The 21,419-nt window shown below is 49.9% G+C and overlaps 8 protein-coding genes across 8 annotated transcripts; 7 read left to right on the top strand and 1 right to left on the bottom strand.

Moving 5' to 3' along the window:
• Nucleotides 1-52: 52 nt before the first annotated feature.
• BDW43DRAFT_308434 (uncharacterized protein) lies at nt 53-2,328 on the top strand (the record flags this gene model as incomplete). Its single annotated transcript, XM_032046506.1, has 4 exons — nt 53-844; nt 909-1,029; nt 1,091-1,371; nt 1,426-2,328. The coding sequence occupies 4 exons, from the start codon at nt 53-55 to the stop codon at nt 2,326-2,328; spliced, it is 2,097 nt and encodes a 698-aa protein (XP_031903004.1).
• Nucleotides 2,329-2,795: 467 nt separating this feature from the next.
• Nucleotides 2,796-4,154, top strand: BDW43DRAFT_308433 (SMP-30/gluconolactonase/LRE family protein; the record flags this gene model as incomplete). Its single annotated transcript, XM_032046505.1, has 2 exons — nt 2,796-3,157; nt 3,272-4,154. 2 exons carry the CDS (start codon nt 2,796-2,798, stop codon nt 4,152-4,154), a joined length of 1,245 nt encoding a protein of 414 aa, XP_031903003.1.
• A 1,472-nt stretch (nt 4,155-5,626) lies between these two features.
• Nucleotides 5,627-6,939, top strand: BDW43DRAFT_308432 (uncharacterized protein; the record flags this gene model as incomplete). Its single annotated transcript, XM_032046504.1, has 3 exons — nt 5,627-5,754; nt 5,813-6,467; nt 6,526-6,939. The coding sequence occupies 3 exons, from the start codon at nt 5,627-5,629 to the stop codon at nt 6,937-6,939; spliced, it is 1,197 nt and encodes a 398-aa protein (XP_031903002.1).
• A 265-nt stretch (nt 6,940-7,204) lies between these two features.
• On the top strand, nt 7,205-8,068 carry BDW43DRAFT_308431 (uncharacterized protein; the record flags this gene model as incomplete). The annotated part of the gene is made up of 1 exon (XM_032046503.1): nt 7,205-8,068. The coding sequence occupies one exon, from the start codon at nt 7,205-7,207 to the stop codon at nt 8,066-8,068; it is 864 nt and encodes a 287-aa protein (XP_031903001.1).
• A 1,080-nt stretch (nt 8,069-9,148) lies between these two features.
• On the bottom strand, nt 9,149-10,883 carry BDW43DRAFT_323958 (cytochrome P450; the record flags this gene model as incomplete). The annotated part of the gene is made up of 6 exons (XM_032049849.1): nt 10,566-10,883; nt 10,293-10,515; nt 10,172-10,240; nt 9,783-10,118; nt 9,437-9,721; nt 9,149-9,375 (listed from the first exon to the last, which is right to left on the bottom strand). The coding sequence occupies exons 1-6, from the start codon at nt 10,803-10,805 to the stop codon at nt 9,149-9,151; spliced, it is 1,380 nt and encodes a 459-aa protein (XP_031903000.1). The 5' UTR covers nt 10,806-10,883.
• A 209-nt stretch (nt 10,884-11,092) lies between these two features.
• Nucleotides 11,093-12,888, top strand: BDW43DRAFT_323956 (cytochrome P450; the record flags this gene model as incomplete). Its single annotated transcript, XM_032049848.1, has 5 exons — nt 11,093-11,173; nt 11,231-11,716; nt 11,781-12,392; nt 12,445-12,611; nt 12,693-12,888. 5 exons carry the CDS (start codon nt 11,093-11,095, stop codon nt 12,883-12,885), a joined length of 1,539 nt encoding a protein of 512 aa, XP_031902999.1.
• A 4,243-nt stretch (nt 12,889-17,131) lies between these two features.
• BDW43DRAFT_298286 (cytochrome P450) lies at nt 17,132-19,037 on the top strand (the record flags this gene model as incomplete). The annotated part of the gene is made up of 6 exons (XM_032044532.1): nt 17,132-17,362; nt 17,452-17,568; nt 17,623-17,722; nt 17,795-17,863; nt 17,944-18,534; nt 18,595-19,037. 6 exons carry the CDS (start codon nt 17,132-17,134, stop codon nt 19,035-19,037), a joined length of 1,551 nt encoding a protein of 516 aa, XP_031902998.1.
• Nucleotides 19,038-19,632: 595 nt separating this feature from the next.
• BDW43DRAFT_323954 (aldehyde dehydrogenase family protein) lies at nt 19,633-21,242 on the top strand (the record flags this gene model as incomplete). Its single annotated transcript, XM_032049847.1, has 1 exon — nt 19,633-21,242. One exon carries the CDS (start codon nt 19,633-19,635, stop codon nt 21,106-21,108), a length of 1,476 nt encoding a protein of 491 aa, XP_031902997.1. The 3' UTR covers nt 21,109-21,242.
• Between the last annotated feature and the right edge of the window lie 177 nt (nt 21,243-21,419).

Here is a 21,419-nt window from a genome sequence, read left to right as displayed (position 1 = left end):
ATTTTGGAAAAGAGTTCGGTAGTGGTAGCTAAATCTAATCAGATACGCAAAAATGCAGCCGAGTCATTTTGATTGCAAGCGCCTGGATGGGCTCCTGTCGCGTCTCAAAGTGGACGAAGGTGACTTTGGATACATGAGCTGCGCTGTGTACGATACTGCTTGGGTTTCTATGGTTGCTAAGCCTACGGATAACGGCAAGGTTTGGCTCTTCCCTGAGTGCTTTCGATTTGTGCTGGATACACAGCAAGCGGATGGGAGCTGGCCCACGTACTCCGCGCCTGTGGATGGCATCCTGAACACAGCGGCCTCTCTTTTGTCCATCAAGGCGCATCAGGCCAATTCCTACCAGCTAAAAGAGTACTCTTTTGCCTTGCTGGAAGAGCGGGTGACGAAGGGTGCGGTAGCGCTGGGAAAGTTGTTGCAAGCTTGGGACGTTGAAAACTGCGACCATGTGGGCTTTGAAATCCTGGTGCCGCGCATGCTCTTTTTGCTTGAGGAGGAGGGCTTTCGGTTTGATTTCCCCGGAAAGAGCGCTCTTACAAAACTTAACAAGCTGAAACTGGCTCGGTTTGACCCGGCATATCTCTATGCTCCGGTCAAGCTGACAGCGGTACACTCTCTCGAAGCCTTTATCGGACAGATTGATTTTGATCGTGTCCGTCATCACAAGACCAATGGCGGGTATATGGGCTCGCCCTCGTCAACTGCTGCATGCCTGATGTATGCCTCGACGTGGGATGAGGAATCAGAAGACTTCCTGCGTTGGGTATTCAAGGCCGGCAGTGGGCAAGGCTCTGGTGGAATGCCCAGTGCCTTTCCTTCAACGTACTTTGAATTGACTTGGGTAAGTCGCTTGTCACATCACCGTTCTAAAATCATTGTCTTTAGGTATACTGATCTTTGAGTAGGTGCTTACTACTCTGCTCGAGGGCGGGTTTACTGTCAACGATATTGGAAAGGATCGCGCAGATAGATTCGCCTCATTTCTGCGACGGGCAATAGACGCCCAGAGTGGTCGCCTGGGCTTCGGTATGCTTTCTGTGCTCTCCACCCCTTGCGGCAAATCAGTGTGGCTGATATGTATTTGCAGCATCGGGCATGGAAGTCGATGTAGATGATACAGCCAAATCTCTCCTGACACTCAGTTTGCTCGGTCATCCAGCATCGCATGATGGCTTGTTGAAGACCTTTGAAGGCGAGACCCACTTCCGGACATACAAGAATGAGCGCAACCCGAGCTTATCAGCAAATTGCAATACCTTGGTGGCTCTACTTCACCAGCCGGATGTTGGTGCCCTAACACCGCAGATAATGAAGGCCGCCTCCTTTATCAGTCGGGCCTGGTGGGATGGCAACCTCCAAGATAAATGGGTACGTCTGATCCTGTCTTAAGCTAGTCCCCGGATCTAATTGGGCCACGAGCAGAATACATCCGAGTTCTACCCTATGACACTGATTGCGGAGGCCTTTGGCAGTCTCCTCCGAGTCTGGGATCGAGGCGATCTTCCTGCCCTGCCCGTGACATTTATTACAGACTCTGTGCTGATCACACTCTATCAAATTGTCGCGAGCATCGTTATGTGCCAAAACGCTAATGGCTCATGGGGCCCGGAGCATTCTAACGAAGTCACAGCCTACGCCATGTTGGCTCTGTGGAAGGCCTCGATTGTCCCAGGCGCCAGCGAGCTGACGCAGCAGATCCAGCGTGCTTTAATTAATGGCCGAAAGCACATCCTGGCCACTACCTTGTGCGCTGATTCCGCAACCGAGGCTGCCTATCACTGGATTGAAAAGGTGAGCTATCGGTCGGTAGCACTCCTAGAATCGTACGTGCTAGCGGCACTCAACCTGTCCTCTCAAGACCGACCGTTGCCGGAACTATCAAAGCGTGGGCAAGAATTATCTCCAGTCCGACCCGTAGATGCCCACCAGCTCAGCCTCGACTGCTTCGATGCCCCGTTGTTTGGACCAGCGGATGCGTGGAAACTCCAAGCGGCGTACATCGAGAGTCGTCTGTTTGCTCCCTACCTGCGCCGCATAGCTAACGAAATTGTCCCCGGAATGATTGAGAATGATCCTGCGTTGGAGATTATCCCGTTCATCTACACGGCCTGCAACTACGCATCACGCCAGCCGTGCCACACATTTGTCCTGCGTCAGCAAATCGGAGCTTTGCTGATCCAGTCACTCCTTGAGCGATCGGCCTGTCAGGCGGCCTTCAGGGTTAGCATGGCAGAGATCCAGAACCAGACGATGCAGGCTTTGACTCGTGCGAAATCTAAGGGGTTGATGACTCCCGCAACGCGGTCTAACCAGCAAGTGGTATAAGTGAGGATGTACTAGAGATGATGAATTTGGCATGACTGCATTTCTGATGTTTGTAGCAAGAGTTGGCTAGTGGTGAGCTTAAGGATCTGCCCACTCATTTAACCATTAGACATGATTGAGCAGTCCGGGACAGATAGAACTAATAGATGACCTAGGTTTCTTAAGGAATAGCATGTATTATTTAATTAGCTAGTCGAGTAGTAATAGAATGAGATATTTTGTTGTTGTGCTGTGACAGATGGTTCTATATTAATCCTCAGCTCTTGGATCGACGCAACACTCCGGATGGATGTAAGTATAGTTCAAGACGCAAGGATGGCAGTATTAGATTCGGTAAGCAAACGAGATCTTTACACCGCTAGTTCTTCAAAACGGGTCAAATAGCAGACTTCGCCCCAGTGCCAGACGGGGCTCATCCATACAACCCGATAAATCGTTAGCCACTCTTTCCCCTATCCTGGTGCATGATGGCTTTTCGCCGGGAGCACCTCACTCCCATCATCCGGGACATCATACTTGGGATGCTCACCTGCGCAGCTTTTACAGCTCACGTCCCTGGTACTCTGACTTATCTGCTTCCGGATGGATTCTTTTCTAACTACCAAAGCTTCCTGGGGCACACATCGACATCAGATCCCAATATCCAAGCCATCTTCTCCACTGCAGCAGACTCTGTCGCTACCTGCTATACTCCGTTCACTGCACCGTTCTGCGAGACCGTTCTCAAGCCGCAGCTCGTGGCTGACTGGCCGGGAAGTGGCGCGTTTTTCGAAGGAGGAATCTATATTCCTCGGCTACACGAAGTGTGGTTTACAAGCTCATATGCCAAGTATGTCTCCAATTGTAAAGACTAAATCTCATCTATTCAAACCAAGAGAGATTTGAAGAGGACAAGCAAGCTTGTAAAGTATACAAAAAGGGGATATGTTAACATAAGGAACAGATATCCCACCCCGGGCTACATAACCGCGTATAACCTATCCACCAGCACCTTCCGCCACATCCCCCAAATAGGCTACGGCGCAGGAGGCATATACAACCCCAACGACGATAAAGTATACATCGGCGCAATCCCCCCTACCCCAGGCGTGATCGCCATCGACCCAGAGACCCTATCAACAACCACCATCTTCAACTCCTATTTCGGGCTGGAGTTCAGCTGCGCCGACGACCTGGTGTGGGTGACACAGCCTGACCCGACAGACGGCGAAAGAAACAATACCACCAGCAGGGGAGGGAGATCATACATGTTCTTCACCCATTTCTACACGCCGCTCGAGCCCGACGGGCCCGTCGTCCCCATCAACCGTCCCGTGCAACTCCCCAACGGTGTCTGGCGCTGGGATCCCGCAGAGAAGACCCTCCGTCCTGTCATCAGTCGACTGGATATCCCGATCCCCAATGGAATACGTGTCTCGCCTGATCATCGTACGCTGTACATTACGGATAGTCTGAGCATCGAGGCAGGTGGGTCGGCGCATGGAAGCTCCGGGTATGCCCCGACTGCAGGTCCGAATGTTTACGCCTACGATCTTGACGACGAGATGCTCCCCGTGAACCGGCGGGTGTTTTCTATTGCGCGGTCTGGTTATCCGGATGGGATTCATATCGACGACGAAGGACGGGTCTGGACAGCGGAAGGGGAGGGGATTGTGGTTCGGAGTCCGCGCGGGACAACACTGGCGCTGTTCTCACAGCGAGCATTTGGTATGGAAGAAGGACAGATAGCGAACTTTGGTTTGGCGAATGATAGTCTCCTCGTGGCGGCGATGGATCGGTTATACGTTGTGCGGTTAGGGATGGTAGTTGCGAAGGGCCAGACCTGATTGGTGCATTGTTGTTTGTTTCCCATAACGATGAACGATATAAAATGGCATCTATACAAGACCAAGACACTTTCCCCAAGGAACATAAACATAAACAAGAATAAACCCACAGCATGACAAAATCCACATAGAACTCCGTCCACTCTAGCACCCCACCTCTCCTCAACTCTTCATCTCAACGCCCCATAGCTGTCACAAACGCGTCCACATCTGGCGTCAGTTCCATCTACTCGAAGCTCCGCTCTCGTACCGCATCTCGCCAGTGCATGACTACCTAGAACACTTTACACACCTCGGCCATCCGTTCCACCACGGTTGTCCTTCTCCCCGGCAACCCCATCCGCCGTCCACAATGGAGCCATCCACCCACCAGCACCCTGGATTGAGCTCGAAAGACTTGGCCAAGTATGCCTGCTAGGTCTATGGACCACAGGCGAACAGTCGGAGGGATATAGAGACAATTATCGTAGTATTTGAGGGACAGAGTATGAGTGGACTAACATTTGGATCATCTTCCGCTATATGACAGACCTAGGATCCAGAGTCGGAGAATAATATTGGCGAACAGGCTACACGTACCCTTTAGGGATTTAGGGATCCAACTGCTCAAATATCTTTTGAGGGTAATCTATTAGTTCCAGAGAGATTTACGATCTTTCAACGCCTGTAGTAATCTATATTGAATCCACTATTTCTATAGCTGCAATAGTATATTCCACGAGAGACACAGCACTCAGATTCTACAGAAATGCAATTTGAGAGTATCAACTAGAATGCAGTAAGATTAGCAATAAACGTATAAATTCGGTCAAGGGATTAATTAGGATTAAATCTAGTTATTATCTCCTAGGTTCATAACGTCAAATCAAGTTTGCTCTCTACTCTTCGGGGCGATTTTGCATTGCCAACGCAAATCAACACAGCATCCGCCTGCATGATAGCCCTGCTAGTATTTCACTGGTGCCACGCATTCCCGTAATACCCCGTATATGTTCAGCCAGTTAACGATTTGCCTCTGTCGGACTATACTTGACGTGATTAGCTGCCGCACAACATATATTTAATGAAATAATGGCGCTTTTTCTACGGCCATGACTCCCTCAATTATACGCTCCCATCGGATATTGTAATGGAGCCCTTGGCCGCGCTAGGGTTGGCGGGAAACATTCTTCAATCCATCTAATTTACTTCCGAACTGGTTGTCAAAGGCTCTGGAGTGTACAGTTCGATCAGCGGCGCGGCTGCGACAACGATAGAGTTGGAGAAGGTTTATGAGCGGCTTTGGACATTCAGCTCAAACCTCCATAGTTCAGGAACAACCGATGTGGGCTCCCCCCCGAGCGCGCGAGGATTTCGAAAGCCACCAGAGGCCGGAGCGTATATAGATAGTTTGAAAGACTTGGCAAGGGATTGCAAAGCACTCTGCGACCAGCTTCTCCAGATAACATAGAATCTCATGTGAAGGATGGCCGATGGCGGCGAGTCAGAAGCTTATCACTGCTCTGAGGACTGTTTGGGACAGCAACAAGATTGCCGACCTGGAAAGGCGACTGGATCGATATCAGAGGCTCCTTTTGCTTCACCTTTTTCCAGTTCTGAGGTACTTTACCACAGTGGGATGTTAATGTAGCGGGTACTGACAAGCTTCGCTATAATAGTCGTACTGACAAGCTTCGCTATAGTAGTCAACAGTCCTGCTTGGAAGAAATCGCCATGGGTTTGAGGCAGGATAGCCTTAATCTTAGGCTTGATCAGAATCCCAAGCTCGACGCGATATGGAGTACGCTGAAGGAGATACGTTCCACAGCGGACAACCTGCATGATGCGATTTCAGCGAGCCAGTCGAGCTTTATGGGACCGTCAAGGGGAGAAAGATCGTCGGCAGCGTTTCGTGACGTTTTCAACAATAGTCAATCTGCATTGTTTAGTGTAGATCAAGTTGACACTCTCTCCGAGGGAATTGCAAAACTCTCTTGTGCCGAGCAGGAACTGGGACACCTTGCCAGCGAGCAGGCTGTATTGAAAAGTCTCAACTTCCCTTCTCGCCCGGTGCGCAATGAAAATATTCCACTTGCTCATAAGAAAACATTCTTGTGGACTATCACTTCGCCCGAAGGGATGAAAGAAGATCCCGATGAACAGCTGCGAGTCTGGTTGAGGAGCGGCGACGGAATCATTTGGGTGTCTGGAAAAGCGGGCTCCGGAAAGTCAACTCTCATGAAGTTCCTTGCCGACCACAATCTGACCAGGTCCTTGCTTGGAGAATGGGCTGAGCAGGCGGATCTGGTGATTGCGGCGCATTATTTCTGGAGCGTAGGTACCCCCAATGCAAAAGTCCCATGCAGGACTCGATCTGACACTGCTATACGAGGTCTTTCGCAAATGCCCCGGACTGATCCCACATGTGTGTCATCATCGTTGGACACAGACGAAGCTTATATGGGAGGAGAGTACTGAATGGTCGACCTCCGAGTTACGTGGCACGTTGAAAGCTCTCTCAGAGCGGGCAGATCTGCCAACTCGGCACTGTTTCTTCATAGACGGCCTTGATGAATTTGATGGAGACCACTCCGAGCTCTGTGAAATACTCAGCGACCTATCTCAGTCCCCGAATATCAAGCTGTGTCTTTCCAGTCGACCGTGGAACATCTTCGTTGATATGTTTAGCAATGATCCCTTGCGGAAGATCTGTATGGAAGACCTGACACGGAACGACATATTACGATTCACAGAGAGTCATTTGACGAGCCACCCCGTTGAAATCTCTGCCAGTTTCCACAGATAGATAAGCGATCTATCGTTGACAACATCACCACCAAAGCGCAGGGGGTGATTTTATGGGTCTTTTTTGTGACAAAATCCCTCCGAGATGGCCTGGCCAATGGAGATACAATGTTCGAACTGTGCAACCGGTTGGAGAGCCTTCCTGCCGACCTTGAACGGTTCTTCAAACATATGTTGGAGGGTGTCGATCCTATCTATCATGAGAAGATGGCAGCTTTTCTGAGCATAGCACGAAACGCGAAACAGCCGTTGCACTTATCTACAACATGTATGAGGAGGAGTACGATGATGTCAACTATGCGCTGAACATGGTCTCTAGCCCCATATCTGACGAGGAGATGGATGAGCTCCAGGACCAGTGTAGGCGACGTATCAACGCGAGATGTGGAGGTTTGTTGGAGGTGAAGGGTAGCTCAGTTCAGTTTCTCCATCAAACAGTGCGAGACTTTCTACTTACTAGTGAGATAAGCGACTTCCTGAGTGTGAAGGCGAAGGCTGGCTTCTCAGTCGATCTCTCCACTCTAAGGGCATTTGTAGCGAGGCAAAAACGGATTCCTCATTCTGCAACGGATGCCCAGGGCTCTACGCCACTAGTCGTCCTAGATGAATCGCTTCAGTATGCGAGCGACGCACTGGAAGATTCGCCAATGTTAGTAACGGAGCTACTCGACGATCTAGAGAGTCTCTTTCAGCTTCTCCCAGGAGGTGAGATTCTGCCTGAGCTCAAGCTTATCAGCGAATCGGACGCCGGTTATTTTAATAGCAACACGAACTTCTATTGCAACTCCCCGGATTTCCTGTTTCGAAATGAATTGCCTAGGGTGGGAGTCAGCCAGTATGTCTCCAAAAAGCTCAAGGAAAGCCCGAATTACTTCGATGACTTGAATGAGCCGCCTCTCAGTGTAGTCTTTAAACTACCAAACTTGACACCAAGACATGTGCAAATGGTCAGCGATCTCTTGGAATCCGGCCAGGAACTTTATGATGGAGGGAGATCGAATCTCTCGTCGATGTGGAACAGTTTCATTTTACGAACGTGCCAAGGAGAAGAAGCAACCGAGAGATTTCACGCTGCGATGAAAGCGGTCTATTTTCGTTGCTTCTGCGCTACAGTGGACATAACAGTGTAGGAAATGGTGGGATGGTACATGTCTCGGAAACGATGTGGAGTTATTTTCTCGAAGTATTCTTCGCGAGATATCCGAAAAATCCTGAAGAGTCTCTCAAGCTGCTCGATGCGTTTCTGGGTTTGCCAGTTTGCGCAAGGCTTCGCTGTACCATTTTAAGCGCACTGCAGAAGGAGCTCAACCAGATGGATCCCAAAGTAACACGGATGGAAAAGCTGAGGTTCATTGCAAAGAGTGCTGAGATGGTTGTTCAAACTGGGGCTTCGCTGGGTTGGGAAATGGCAATTCTATCGTTTGATATAAGCAGAGTGCTCCCTAGATCTCTCGGCGCGAAAATATTGGATTCTATAGATGGAGCAGGATCATATCAGGCAACCTGTCGTAAGAGAAAAGCCGTGGATGACTTGGATCTGCGTGCTCATTCGTACAGAATGATCTGAGCTTGATATGTATATAAGGTGTATAATTATACATTTTGGGTTACAGACAGGTTATATGAAGGCGATGGTAGATGCGATGCTCCTCAAGGTTGATTGAGTAACAAAGGATTACTAGATGCCTTTTATCGCGGTGATCTGCTGCCTTGAGGGCAACAAGGAATTTGGTGCCTTTAGGGCTATATAAAATGTTGTAGCCAACATCTACCTATCTATTCATAGTCCATCTCAAAAACGAAATGGCCTACAAACAAATTCACTTTCCGTACACCAATGTTTCCTACTATTTCTCTACAATTGCTTATTTCCTTAAGGAAGTGTTGTTATTATTGAATGGTCCGCTAGGGTTCGTTATTAAACCGCGATATACCACAAGAGCCTATTCTGAAACCTTTACAAACGTGTCTGATTTGACCCTCTTCCTCCATTCCAGCTTGAGTGTTTGATCTGCTGTCCGAAACCACCCATACCAGGTTGCTTTGGGTTCCGCCTGCCCGGCTGGATAGCGAACATCGTACTCCAATAGCACTTGAGAGAGCAGCATCTTCATCTCCGCAGATGCAAAAAATCTCCCGGGGCAGGCATATCTGCCATATCTGATACAATGTTGAGCGGCAGGTACACACGTGTCAATAAATTGGAGGACTTACCCGAAATGCAGATAGGCTGGAGTGCAATGCACAAATGTATGCTTAGGGGTGAGATCTGTGCGCATGTCGGAAAAGCGAAAGGCATTGAATTGATCGGCATCTGGTCCGTATATGTCCTTATCAAACATCATAGACAGATGAGGTAAGCTCAGATGCGTGCCCTTTGTGATCACACTACCATCGCTTAAGGTAAAGTCTACCATGGCATTTCGTTCGAGTGAACCTGGTTGATGGAGTTTGAATTTCTAAACTACACCGACAAAGGGAGAAGGGAAATGCCTTACCACTTGAGAATGGCCGGTGGCGACTGCTTTCCTTGATAAAACTGTCTAGCTTGATCATCCGGCTGAGCGTATTCAAGGACCATCCTCCTTCCTGGGCCAATACCGTTTGGATTTCCTCCCGCAACTCTTCTATTACTTCTGGGTGGAGCGTGAGATCATATAGGAGGTCAAGGAAGGTCTGGCTGCTGGTATGCACGGCTGAGACTACAACGTGTAACATGCGGGCAATGAGAAGGTCGATATCGTTGTACTCTTTTGGGGGGGCAATATCAAGAACCCATTGCACTGGGTCCCGTATTAGCTAGTATATCTGGGTCTGTCTGTCTTGAGGCAAAGTGTTACGAACCAACATCAAAGGGCTTTTCATGTTTGAACTGCTCTTCGCAACCCGTCCGACGAGCGTCCTGCATCCGAAGGATCCTGTCCTTCAGCATTGGCCCCAGCAGTCGCTTCGCTAGCGCTCTGTTTTGGACGACATTGGTTTGCCGGCGGAGAATGAAAGGACGAAGACAGTGGGGATACTGGTCAATAATGCGGGCTCCACCAAACACTACGTAGGCGAAATTAGATGCTAGCCGGGTGAACTCGTCATTGTTTGCTATCTCCTTGCCGAAGAAGCTTCGGTTGGTCGTCTGAGTGACGATTTGTAAACAAGCTGGCCACATATGAACTGCCGCCCACTCTGGTGGCATACATTAGTTTGGTAAATCAGTGCTGTCTAGGATGGACTCCTACCCTGCGGCGAGCCAATCTCCCGGGCTGTGGAAATTTGGATCTGATCCGCCAGATCCGGCAACGCCGGGCCTACCCGATGGTCAGAGTGATCCGAGTGATGGGAAATATATAAAAGACTAACCGAGATTGCGAGTTATATCTGTGTGTATCACGCGAAATTCATACCAGTCATGATCGAGGGTAGGATGCAGTGTGTACTTGACTTGTAAGATTTGATTGTTCGAGTCCATAGCCGACAATAGTGTTTCGGGGGCCTTGCGAATCTCTTCGATAAACTGGGGAGCGACTATGAAATAAAAGCCCTTTGGAGTACGAAGAAGGAAGTGCTTCCCTTTCTTAGAATACTAGGATGGTGTTAGCGACGATAGGGTTAACGTCTCATCGAATAACTCACCAGCTCGTACCCATGCTGGATAACTTCGGATGCATTTCTTTGGAAAGCCTCAAGATCCTCCTGTTCCCCACGTTTTCCAGGAAGAGAACTGACTCGCAGGATCGGAATATTGGGAGGCACTCGCGGCTTACTGTTCCATAGAGTGAGGAAGACATAAAGCACAACCAGCCCTAAAGCTGGTACCACTGCGGATTGCGTATGCCTAAGGGTATCTTCAGCCACCGATATCATAATGAGCATGAAATGACCCCCGAGTTCTTCTGTCAAAGAAGGAATGCAAGCTATTTTTGAATATTGGCTCTTCCTACCTCGGGCTCCTCACGGTGTATCATCTATTTTCAGATCGGACCGTGGGATCAAAACTTCGGCGGGATTACGGAATAAGGGAGCAAGGGGAGAAGCACGGATGTATCGGCACATAGTTTGGAACACAATGACAACAGGAGATTAAATGGTCAACGAACTGCGCCAGGGACGGGAGAGTGAGTGTTGCTTACTCGGTACTTATCGCTATAGCATCTCTGACAATGACGCCGCTAATAGAGCTTTTGCTGCGAACCTACCTGAAGACGCCGCTGTTGCTCTCCACCGGTGTTATTGCATGTCTAGTAAGTCTAGTCATACTCCTCGCTATACAGTGAAGGTTTACATAATGATATCTGCAGGTGATAGCCTATTCTCTGGTATGGGTCATTTATAACCTCTATTTCCACCCGCTGCGACACTTTCCAGGCCCACTTGAAGCGCGAGCGACGCGCATCTGGTATTGCCGAAAGCTGTTGTCAGGTAAAGTATCTTTTGAGATTGGGAAGGTCCATGCAAAATATGGGGATGTCGTGCGGATTGCCCCTGACGAGCTCTCTTTCAATGACCCGAACGCATGGAATGATATCTACGGCTACCGACAAGGTAAAGGCGAGTTCGATAAAGACCCTGTTTTCTACAGTGTCACTTCGTCCGGCCGTCTCAGCATCGTCGGTGCGCCCACGAAGCGCCATGGGGAGCTCCGTCGTATGATGGCCCATGGGTTCTCGGATAGGTCCCTGCGCGAGCAGGTGCCTATTATCAAGAGCTACGGAGATAAGTTTTTTAATCGCCTGCATGAACTCAGTCGAACTGGCAAGCCTGTGGATATGGTCAAGTGGTATAATGTAAGTCGTGGGTTGTGCAAGAGAGCCTATTCGGACCGCTGAGTTGCTGATGATAATACACCAGTTCCTTACTTTTGACGTGATCGGAGATCTAGCCTTTGGTAGTAGCTTTGACTGCCTTGAAACCTCTCAGTACCACTCCTGGATCAGTATCGTGTTCGACAACATCAAACTGAGCGCCTACCTTCGCTGCACGCTGTACTATCCGCGCTTCTTGCGGCCGATCCTTCGTCAGTTCATTCCGAGCCATCTCACTAGACACCGGGAGAAGCATATGCGCCTGACTCGAGAGAAAGCAATGGCCCGTTGGAATCTCAAAAATGGGCGTCCTGACCTGCTGGACCGCCTGACGAAGCCGAACAGCGGGATTTCTGAGGCCGAATTTATCCAAAACTGTGCTACCGTAGTTGTCGCCGGCAGCGATACGACGGCGAACGTCCTTGCCGGCACCACCCATTTCCTCTCCCAGAATCGGCGATGCTATGATAAGCTTGCTCATGAGGTGCGATCGCGCTTCAAATCTGAGGACGAGATTACTTTAGATGCTGTGTGTCAATTGGAATACTTGACAGCGTGCCTGACTGAGGGCATGAGACGCTATCCTCCGACTCCAGCCCATCTGCCCCGTCGAACCAATATGAATGATAACCTTAGCGGGCGACTGGTCCCTAAGAATGTAAGATTGACAACTTTATTTAAGTGCACTCACTAACATACCACACCGCTAGACTACCGTGTCTCTTACTCAAGTGGTTATGTATCACACCGAGAAGTACTTTCACCGACCGTATGACTTTTGTCCAGAACGTTGGCTTGGAGATCCCGAGTTTGCATCAGATCGGCGGGAGGCCTTACAGGCATTCAGCTACGGTCCTCGAGGCTGCATTGGCCGCAAGTAAGTTGTTGATCGCTCGATCGGAGTTTTTCTTCATCTAGTGGCAACGTGCATAACAGCTGACCGCTTCGTCTCAACTAGTTTGGCTATGATTGAGCTACGATTGACCATTGCACGGCTTATGTGGAACTTCGACTTTGATCCTATCCCAGGCTATGAGAACTGGCATAATCAGAACATCTACCTCGGTTGGCAGAAGGTCCCTCTTCCCATCCAGTTGCGGCCGCGGGCGTATATTGCGAAAGATGTCAATGGACCTATCAGTGCACAGTAAGCCTATAAGACCAAGCGGGAAAGTACATGGCAAATTAAGGGGTGGCCTGAACTGCTGTGATCTGTTCCATCCTTTATCTCAAAGAGGCATATCCGTCGAGTAGGATCGTTGAATTATGGATCTGCCAGGGAATAATCGTCTAGTATCTGGAAATAGTAAGAGATAGTTAGGCTGACGAATAGATGAACCTCCGGATTATCTTCTGCAGCAGTACAAGGTTAGGGGTACGCTTTGAAGTAATGATTCGTGGACTGCTATCTTGACCTCCCTGGAGCAAGGGACTGACTAGCGCATACCGGAGCCTTGTTAACATCCCTGGCATGACTCGTAATCGCTACAGCACAGACAGATGCAATCATTGGTCTATCTATTATTCGAACGTAATGTTACTGCTGAGTGGCAGAGGCGCTTGATAGCACATTATGTCTTCTGAGTTTGGTGTCTTTCGCCATCGACACGAACGACCTCTCCGGCGTCATGTTAGGATTTTGCCTATTTATCTTCGCATAGGGCCCTCTGTTTTGGGTACTCTACATAACCTGTACAGCTTAAGTTTGCCCGTATATTTGCAACTGTAATGAGCGATGGAAGTTCAGATTAACCATTGTCGGTCCTCAGCTCTACCTCCAAGGTACTGAGTCTCCGCCAGGTTCCCGCCGACCTTCGTTCCACCCGCCGTCCATGTTTGATATCGTTCTCAAGCTGATGTAGTCGGCAGTATATCCGATGATACCATATCTGACGGGGCCCGTGTGAGGGCCTGCGAGGCCTGCCGTTTGTCTAAGGTCCGGTGCGAGAAACCTCATCCAGGCCAACCCTGCAGTCGCTGCGCTAAAGCCTGGCGAGTATGTGTGCCAGCGTCTCAGAACCGGACGCATCGTAAGCGGTCCCCTTATCACCATCAACTGAATGCGTTAGAGGACCATGTTCGTCGCTTAGTCAACACTATGGGGGCCAACCTTGCTCGGGGAGGAGAAACAGCAACTGAAGGCCGCAAGAGTGACAAGAATTATGAGTACGATGCAAGCCGAAACTCTCAAATCGCTCCTTTTAGTATTGGTAGCACAGCTGGCGATGCAGAAAGGGAGTCTGTCAGAACCGCGTTCAGGCCCATGGGCAATCTGGCTCTTTCCTTGACTATCCAGTCCCTGCAGGGTATGTACGTCTATTCTCAGTAGCTGTACGGAGGAGGCGCAGGCCATTGATGGCCATTGATACTTAACTAGACCTCTGTAGGTATCGGAAGAGACAATGCTCATTCAGCTGGGGCCTTCATTGATGCTACCCTTCGCCGCATCCTCGACACTGACGAGGCTGAGAAGAGGTTCCAATACTATTGCTCCCAGCTAGCTCCGACGTTTCCGGCTGTCGTCTTTGAGCCACCAACAACGGCGCAAGAAGCTCGGTCAACAACTCCTATATTGTTTTTAGCGGCCATCACCGTGGCTCGTATATATGGGGTAGAGAGCCAGCGCCAGCTGGATGACCTCCTGTCCCACGTTATTGAGCATTGCTACCTGCGTCGCAGTACCTATAGTCTGGAGCTGGTGCAGGCCGTTGTCCTCGCTGCTCTGTGGCATAAACCTAGTTACTCTTCTGAGCGAGAGGGTATGGACTTGCAACAACTGAGCCATGCCGCTTCTAGTATTGCCACACTCGTCGGCTTGGGTCGCACGACTGCTATCAATGGAACCCCAGGCAGTGGGCCTGCTCTCACAGCTCGACGAACATGGGTGGCATGCTATCATATCTGTGTCAAGTAAGTAGAACACTAGCACAGCGGCTGATCAAGTGTTAATATAGTCTTCAGCACTGCCCTGAAAACGGCGGAAAGTAGCTCAATTAGTTGGGGTCCATATATGGAGGAGTGTTTGGATGTGCTAGAGACTTCGCTCCTTCCCTCCGACGCAACGTTCAGCCGGTATACACGGCTAGAGCAGATCTCAGTCGAGTATCGGCAACTTCTTCGGGGTTCTCAGGCGTTGTCAACTCCAACTGATACTCTTCAAGCTTATCAACAGCAAATAGGCCTACAGAAACAATGGAGGTCCCAACATGGTACTGGCCACAGTCCCCCATAACGCGTTAGGCCTTGACTGACATGATTGGCGAGCAAAATTAGATAGCTTATCCGTTGAAAGAATTCTCTACCATGCCACGGCGCTGAGTGTATACGAGGCTGCTGTGGAGAAGGATGAGCGGCTAGCAGGCATATTCGACAATAGCAAGGTCCAGGCTGGGGCATCCCATTCCCTTTGCACAGTATCACAACCGAACTCCATACTGACCACCTGTATGGACTCAGCTCGCGCAGTTCTTTGCGAATTTGTATCGGTTCCTCAGAACACACTGTGTGCACTTCCTACTATCGTGCACCTTCGCGTAATGCATGCCACCGTCCTATTGACAAATGCTACCAGCTACTTACCTCAAACTTGCCCTTCGGCCTGGTGTCCCATGGCCCGGATCGAGGAACTTCATACCGATCGTCACTTAGACGAATTGATCAATGTGTTCGCCTCCTGTCGAGATGACTGGCTAACCGGTCAGTGGATCCGCGCTATCCTCAAACTTCGTGCAAAAATGCGTCAGCAACAGGAACAATCGACACGCACGAAAAGGCAGCGCAGTGGTAGTATTAGGGCGACGATGATATGTCCATCGACCTTGGCTGCCAACATGTACCCTTTTACACCAACGCCGACGGTGAACTTGCAGGACGTCCCCTCGCCACCCTCTCGTCAAGGACTCTCGTATGAGCCACCGGTGAGCACGACCGACGTGCTCGGGCTGACTGAGAGAGACTGGTATGGTTTGACAAAGCCTGACTCGACTGGGGAAAGAGAGGCTACTGGCAATATCCAATCACCGCCGATTCTAGAAGAGTATTTCTCACTCGAAAGCACAGGCTTCGGAGGATCGGACGGATTCTTTACTCCTAGCATTGGTTAGTAGATCTCGTGCATCGATATAGATTGTCACTAACCGGTCGATGCAAAAGGTGCGGTGTTAGACATGGGCTTCTTTCCTGCGAAGGATGTCGCCTACTCAAATTAGGCATTAAGACACAATTGTAAGAAATATTTCTCTAGTTTATTTTACATAGATAATGCGGAGGCCCACACGACTCCAATATAGCCTCAACTATTGTGTTGCAAGGGGGCGGGTTCTAGGCTATCCCCGTGGCTTCATTTGCCGTCCTAGATCCTACGACTCTAACGGTGGCTTGGGGCGCAATTTCCCCGCTGAGAATAAGAAACGAGATGATGAGATATCCTTTTGAACTCTATATTCCTTCTCCTTGTTGCTATAACCCTGAAGGCCCCCTTTAACTGTTATAAATATCTCATTGAAGGGCTGGCTGGTCGAGATATGGATAATATTTAGTGATTTTATGACCTGGTTCCCACTGGGTGTATGCGTTCAGGTGGTACTTCGATATGTGACTCCAATATCAGATATAGTCATCTGCTGCTCCAGACTTTACACTCTAAATGGTCTACTGAGGTTCTGTGACAAAAGTGACGAGGGACGAAGAGCGATCTAGAAAGACAAACTCGAACGGCCTGTACGACTGAAACTAGCACTCCCATATCTCAATTAGCCCCAAAGGCAGATCACGGAAGATAGCCCGCGACCCTTTACTATTATCAACCTGTCTAATGCGTTAGGTTCCTACCGATAGGCTATTCGCGGCCATCAAATCAAAGTGTTAGCTTCGACTAGTCGGTATGTACAGAATCTCGCCGATCAAGGTTTGCTTTAAAGCAAGGGGTATCTGTACTAGTGTCTAGAAGTAGTCGAGCAAATGTGGACCAATACGAACTGCATGATCTACCAGGTATTACGAAAGCTGACGTTTAAACTGTCATGCACGAGGGGACGCACAGTCCACCGAGTCTCGGTGATCCCATGGAATGAGAGACAAACGTCGGCCGACAGTACGGATCCCATTCTTGTTCCTAGGATATGGATGGGCCATACCAGTGCAGTACACCTTATAGCAGCCCTTGCATTGACATCTCACACCGTCCGGACCAATACCAAGTTGTTGAGCCACATACAGATGCCTCGTAAGAATAAGATGGCTGGCCTTATCCGGGCCAGATCCTCAGTGTCCGTTCCTTGAGCTCGAATAATAATTCAACTCGGCCATTCAGGGAGGAAACAAGCTTCCACGCCGCATTTGTCAAGGGCATTCATTCTAAATTCGGCCGCAACGTAAAGCAAGCAAAACGAAGTCATCATGGGTTTCCTCACGGCCCTAGCAAATACAGACGGCGAGTACCTCCTCTTTGGGGGTGCCGTTACCCTAGTGGTGGTGTTCACCACGCTTATGTACCCCAGTGTCGTGGATGAGCTCTGCTATCGCCAGTTCCCTCTGGTGGGAAAGCATCCATGGGAGCTTTTCAATGGCCCAGCCAGAGCACGCTGGGCGAAGTCGGCGGAAGATCTCATCATCTACGGGTGTCAGCAGGTTTGGTTCCCTATTCTTCACACTCTTACACCTTCATAGAGCAATCTCCAGTAATTGTGGGTATATATGGCGACTGACGCGGCTTCTAGGGCTACAAAGTGTTTCAGGTAATGACAGGAATAACGGCCTTCTTGATTCTAGACCCATGCTTCGCGGATGAGGTTAAGAACCATCCGGATCTCAGCTTCGTGGAGAATGTGAAACAGGTATTTTCTTAATGTCAAATACGTGATTTTATATGCGGATATTGATTTCACCAGGTGTTCTTCTCTGATAAACCTGGATTTCGAGGGTTTAGCGTTGTCTCTCACGATAACCTATTTATGGATGTCGTGCAGGGAAAGCTGACACAAGCGACAAGTAAAACCCTCCCCTAAAACCGGGTTCTATTCCTTCGGAGAGAAATCATTGACGATAGAATTTGTGTTCTAGATAAGCAAGTTGGCGCCTTGTCCAAGAAAGCTGCTGAGGTGGTGGAGACACAGTTCCCTCCGTCAGACGGTATGTCGACATAGTCAATCCCTGGCTTCCATTACCTTCAAGCATGTAAGACTGATTTAGTTCACTGAGGAGGGATACAGAATGGATACCCTTTTACATCAATAGAATGGGAACACCGACGGTTGCCATGTTGGCCGCCTTCACCTTTCTCGGTGACCGCATCTCCCGTTCCGGGGAATGGTTGAACGTTGTCATCAACTACACTGTCGATGCTCACGCCGCGGTCCAAGTGCTTAGATTCTGGCCATCATTCCTGCGTCCCCTGGCATTACGCTTTCATCCGGCTCCGCAGAAACCCAAGAAACATATGGAGAATGCACGCCGGATCATTTTCCGTGAACTCGAAGACCGGAAGAAGGACCCGAAGTATAGTCCCGAATCAGGTTTCGAGGATACGCTAGATTGGTTCCGCGATGCTTCTGCTGGAAGGGAGTGGGATGTTCCAACTATTGAGGTCGGACTGTCCTTGGTGTCAACACATACGACTGGCCAGCTATTCGTCAACACGATGATGGACCTGGCCGCGTATCCAGAATACCAAGAGGCGCTGCGTGAGGAGGTTATAGCGGTGCTTAAGGAAGACGGATGCTTGAAACAGTCTGGCTTGGCCAAATTAAAGCTGATGGATAGTGTGATCAAGGAGACACAACGGTTGAATCCGGGCGAAGTTGGTAAGTCTCCCTGCCCTTCCATTTGTGTTGGTTCCTCAACTAATGGCTCGTTTATCAAAGCCTCCATGCATCGCGTTGCCACAAAGAACATCAAACTATCCGATGGCACTATCATTCCAAAGGGTGCCAATCTGATGGTCTCCTCGCATCGGAGGAAAGACCCGGCGTACTACGAGAACCCGGAGGAGTACGATGGCTATCGATACTTGAGAATGCGCCAGCAGCAGGGCGAGGAATCGCGGCACCAGCTGACTACCACGAGTCCGGAGAATCTGGGCTTTGGGCATGGGATCCACGCCTGTCCTGGACGATTTATCGCAGGGACCCTCATCAAGATTTTCCTCTCACATCTACTCCTCAAGTATGACTGGAAGTTGCCGGAAGGAGAAAAGCGGCCACCGTCGATCCCTATGGGCCCTGACTTGCTTTTGGATAAGTCGGTTCAAATTGAGATGAAATCACGAGAGTGTGATGCTGAGTTGATTAAGCTTCTTGTTGCTTAGACTACATTTTTGCGCTCTGAGGAAGTTGATTCTTCATGATTTGATGGTGTCAGGCTATGTCTACGTAGAACGCTGCGATAGAAATTTACACATTTAAGGTCTTACAAAGCAAAGTACATTCTAACTATATCTTATAGACAGACTAATAGCACCGGGGAAGCTGGGTGTATCTGAATATGGACCGAAGGAACAGTTTACACGCTAGGCACCTGGTACTACTCAGACTCGTAAACAGTTTGCTTCGTCCATGGTGTGGGCTATATGTATCATTACATTGCGTCTATGCAAGGAGGATTGGCCGGTCATCCATTATCTGGATCGGTATCAACTATCGGACTTTGGATGAGATGGAACATCCACGCCCGAAGGGAGATATCAAACATGCTACCCGAACCCGAGCAACCGATGGACCTTTGCTATAGTTACCCTGCATAGGACTTAGTAGCAAGACCTCTCCGCCTGTTTATCTGTCACCCAACTTCGTCCCCTTAGTAGTCATGGCTTGGACACCATATCTCTACCAGTGCCATCCATACTCATTCAAAGCATCTCTATCTATCAACCTACACACTCACAACCCCATACAAGCATAATCATGACCCTCTCCTTTTCTCCCACTAATCTCCCCACCCAAATCTTCCTCAACAATGAACACGTCCCATCCCAAAGCCAACGCACCTTCTCCGTCTCCAACCCAACAGATGGCACCACAGTCTGCGACATAGTCCCCATTTCCGACGAAACCGACGTAAACACCGCCGTCAACAACGCCCAAGCCGCATTTCCCAGCTGGAAAAAGCTCCCCGGCACCTCCCGCCAGGCCATCCTCCTCCGCTTCGCCTCCCTCATCGACCAACACGCCGAAACCCTCGGCCACCTCAACCGCCTCACACTGGGCGCCCCCTACAAAGCCTTCGGCGAGCTCGAGATCAAGAAAGCAGCCGACGCCTTTCGCTACTACGCAGGCTGGATCGACAAGTTCGCCGGCGAGACCTTCCCCCCCGAAAATGGCTTCATGCTGATCACCCGCCACGAGCCACTAGGCGTAACGGCGGGGATCGTGCCCTGGAACGGACCGATGGGGATCATGGGGGTGAAGGCCGCGCCGGCACTAGCAACGGGGAACTGCTTTATTCTGAAGCCCTCGGAGAAGACGCCGTTTTCGGCGCTGGCGTTGGGGGAGTTGATTCGGGAGGCAGGGTTTCCGCCGGGTGTGTTTCAGGTTTTGTCCGGGGATGGGAGCACGGGGGCATTGTTAGCGAGGCATATGAAGATTCGGAAGGTTAGTTTTACGGGGTCTGTGGAGACGGGGAGGAAGATTCAGAGGATGGCTGCGGAGTCAAATTTGAAGCGGGTTACGCTGGAGCTTGGGGGGAAGTCGCCGGCTGTTGTGTTTGATGATTGTGATTTGGGGAATGCGGTGTCTTGGTGCGTGAATGCTATTACGATGAATTCTGGGCAGACTTGTATTGCTGCTTCGCGCGTGTATGTGCAAGAGGGGGTTTGGGGGCGTTTTATCGAGATGTATAAGGCTGCGTTGGAGGAGAGGGCGTGGTTGATTGGGGATCCGGAGTTGGAGACCACGCGCATGGGGCCTTTGGTTGATGAGGCGCAGTTTAATCGGGTTACTGAGTTTATCGCTCAGGGCTGTGAAGATCCGCAGGCGACCTTGTTGACTGGGGGGAAGAGGGTTGGTGAGAAGGGTTTCTATGTTGAGCCGACGGCGTTTGTGGGTGTGCAGCCTGAGTCGAGGTTGTACCAGGAGGAGGTCTTTGGTCCGGTGGCTATTGTTAATTCGTTTCGGACCGAGGAGGAGGCTATTCAGAGGGCCAATGCTACTGAATATGGGCTTATGGCTGGGGTGTTTACGCAGGATATCAGCAAGGCGATGCGTGTTGCTGGTGAGTTCGAGTCGGGCATGGTTGGTATCAACTGTGTTAGTCTTAACTTCCTCAAGACTCCCTTCGGGGGCTGTAAGCAGAGTGGGATGGGTCGTGAGTGTGGCAGGAGTGCTTTGGAGTCTTATACGGAGCCGAAGACGATCATGGTCAACCTTAACTCTTCATTGTAACTCTTCTTCATGGTGGATGGCGTTATCAGGCCGTGATCTGAAGCAAAGCACTATTAACCGGTCACTTATATGCAACTGAGGCGCGTATGGTCATAGACTAGCGGATTGGGCAAGCAACCACACGCATGATGGAGTTAATCTAGTTCTAACTTCATAATGGTAGATCCAAGTCAATAATGTGTTTTCTGTCTCCTACCTTGTAAAGGTGATATATCATGTGAATTGCCCAATTCCATTGGTACACGTGTGTTAGAGCAAACCTCTTGACTTAATGCAAGGAGGGATGCCCTTCTGTTGCTCACAAAAGAGGA

Source organism: Aspergillus alliaceus (genome assembly GCF_009176365.1).
Source record: "Aspergillus alliaceus strain CBS 536.65 unplaced genomic scaffold BDW43scaffold_9, whole genome shotgun sequence".
NCBI lineage: Eukaryota > Fungi > Ascomycota > Eurotiomycetes > Eurotiales > Aspergillaceae > Aspergillus > Aspergillus alliaceus.
This window is presented reverse-complemented; position numbering and strand designations above follow the sequence as displayed.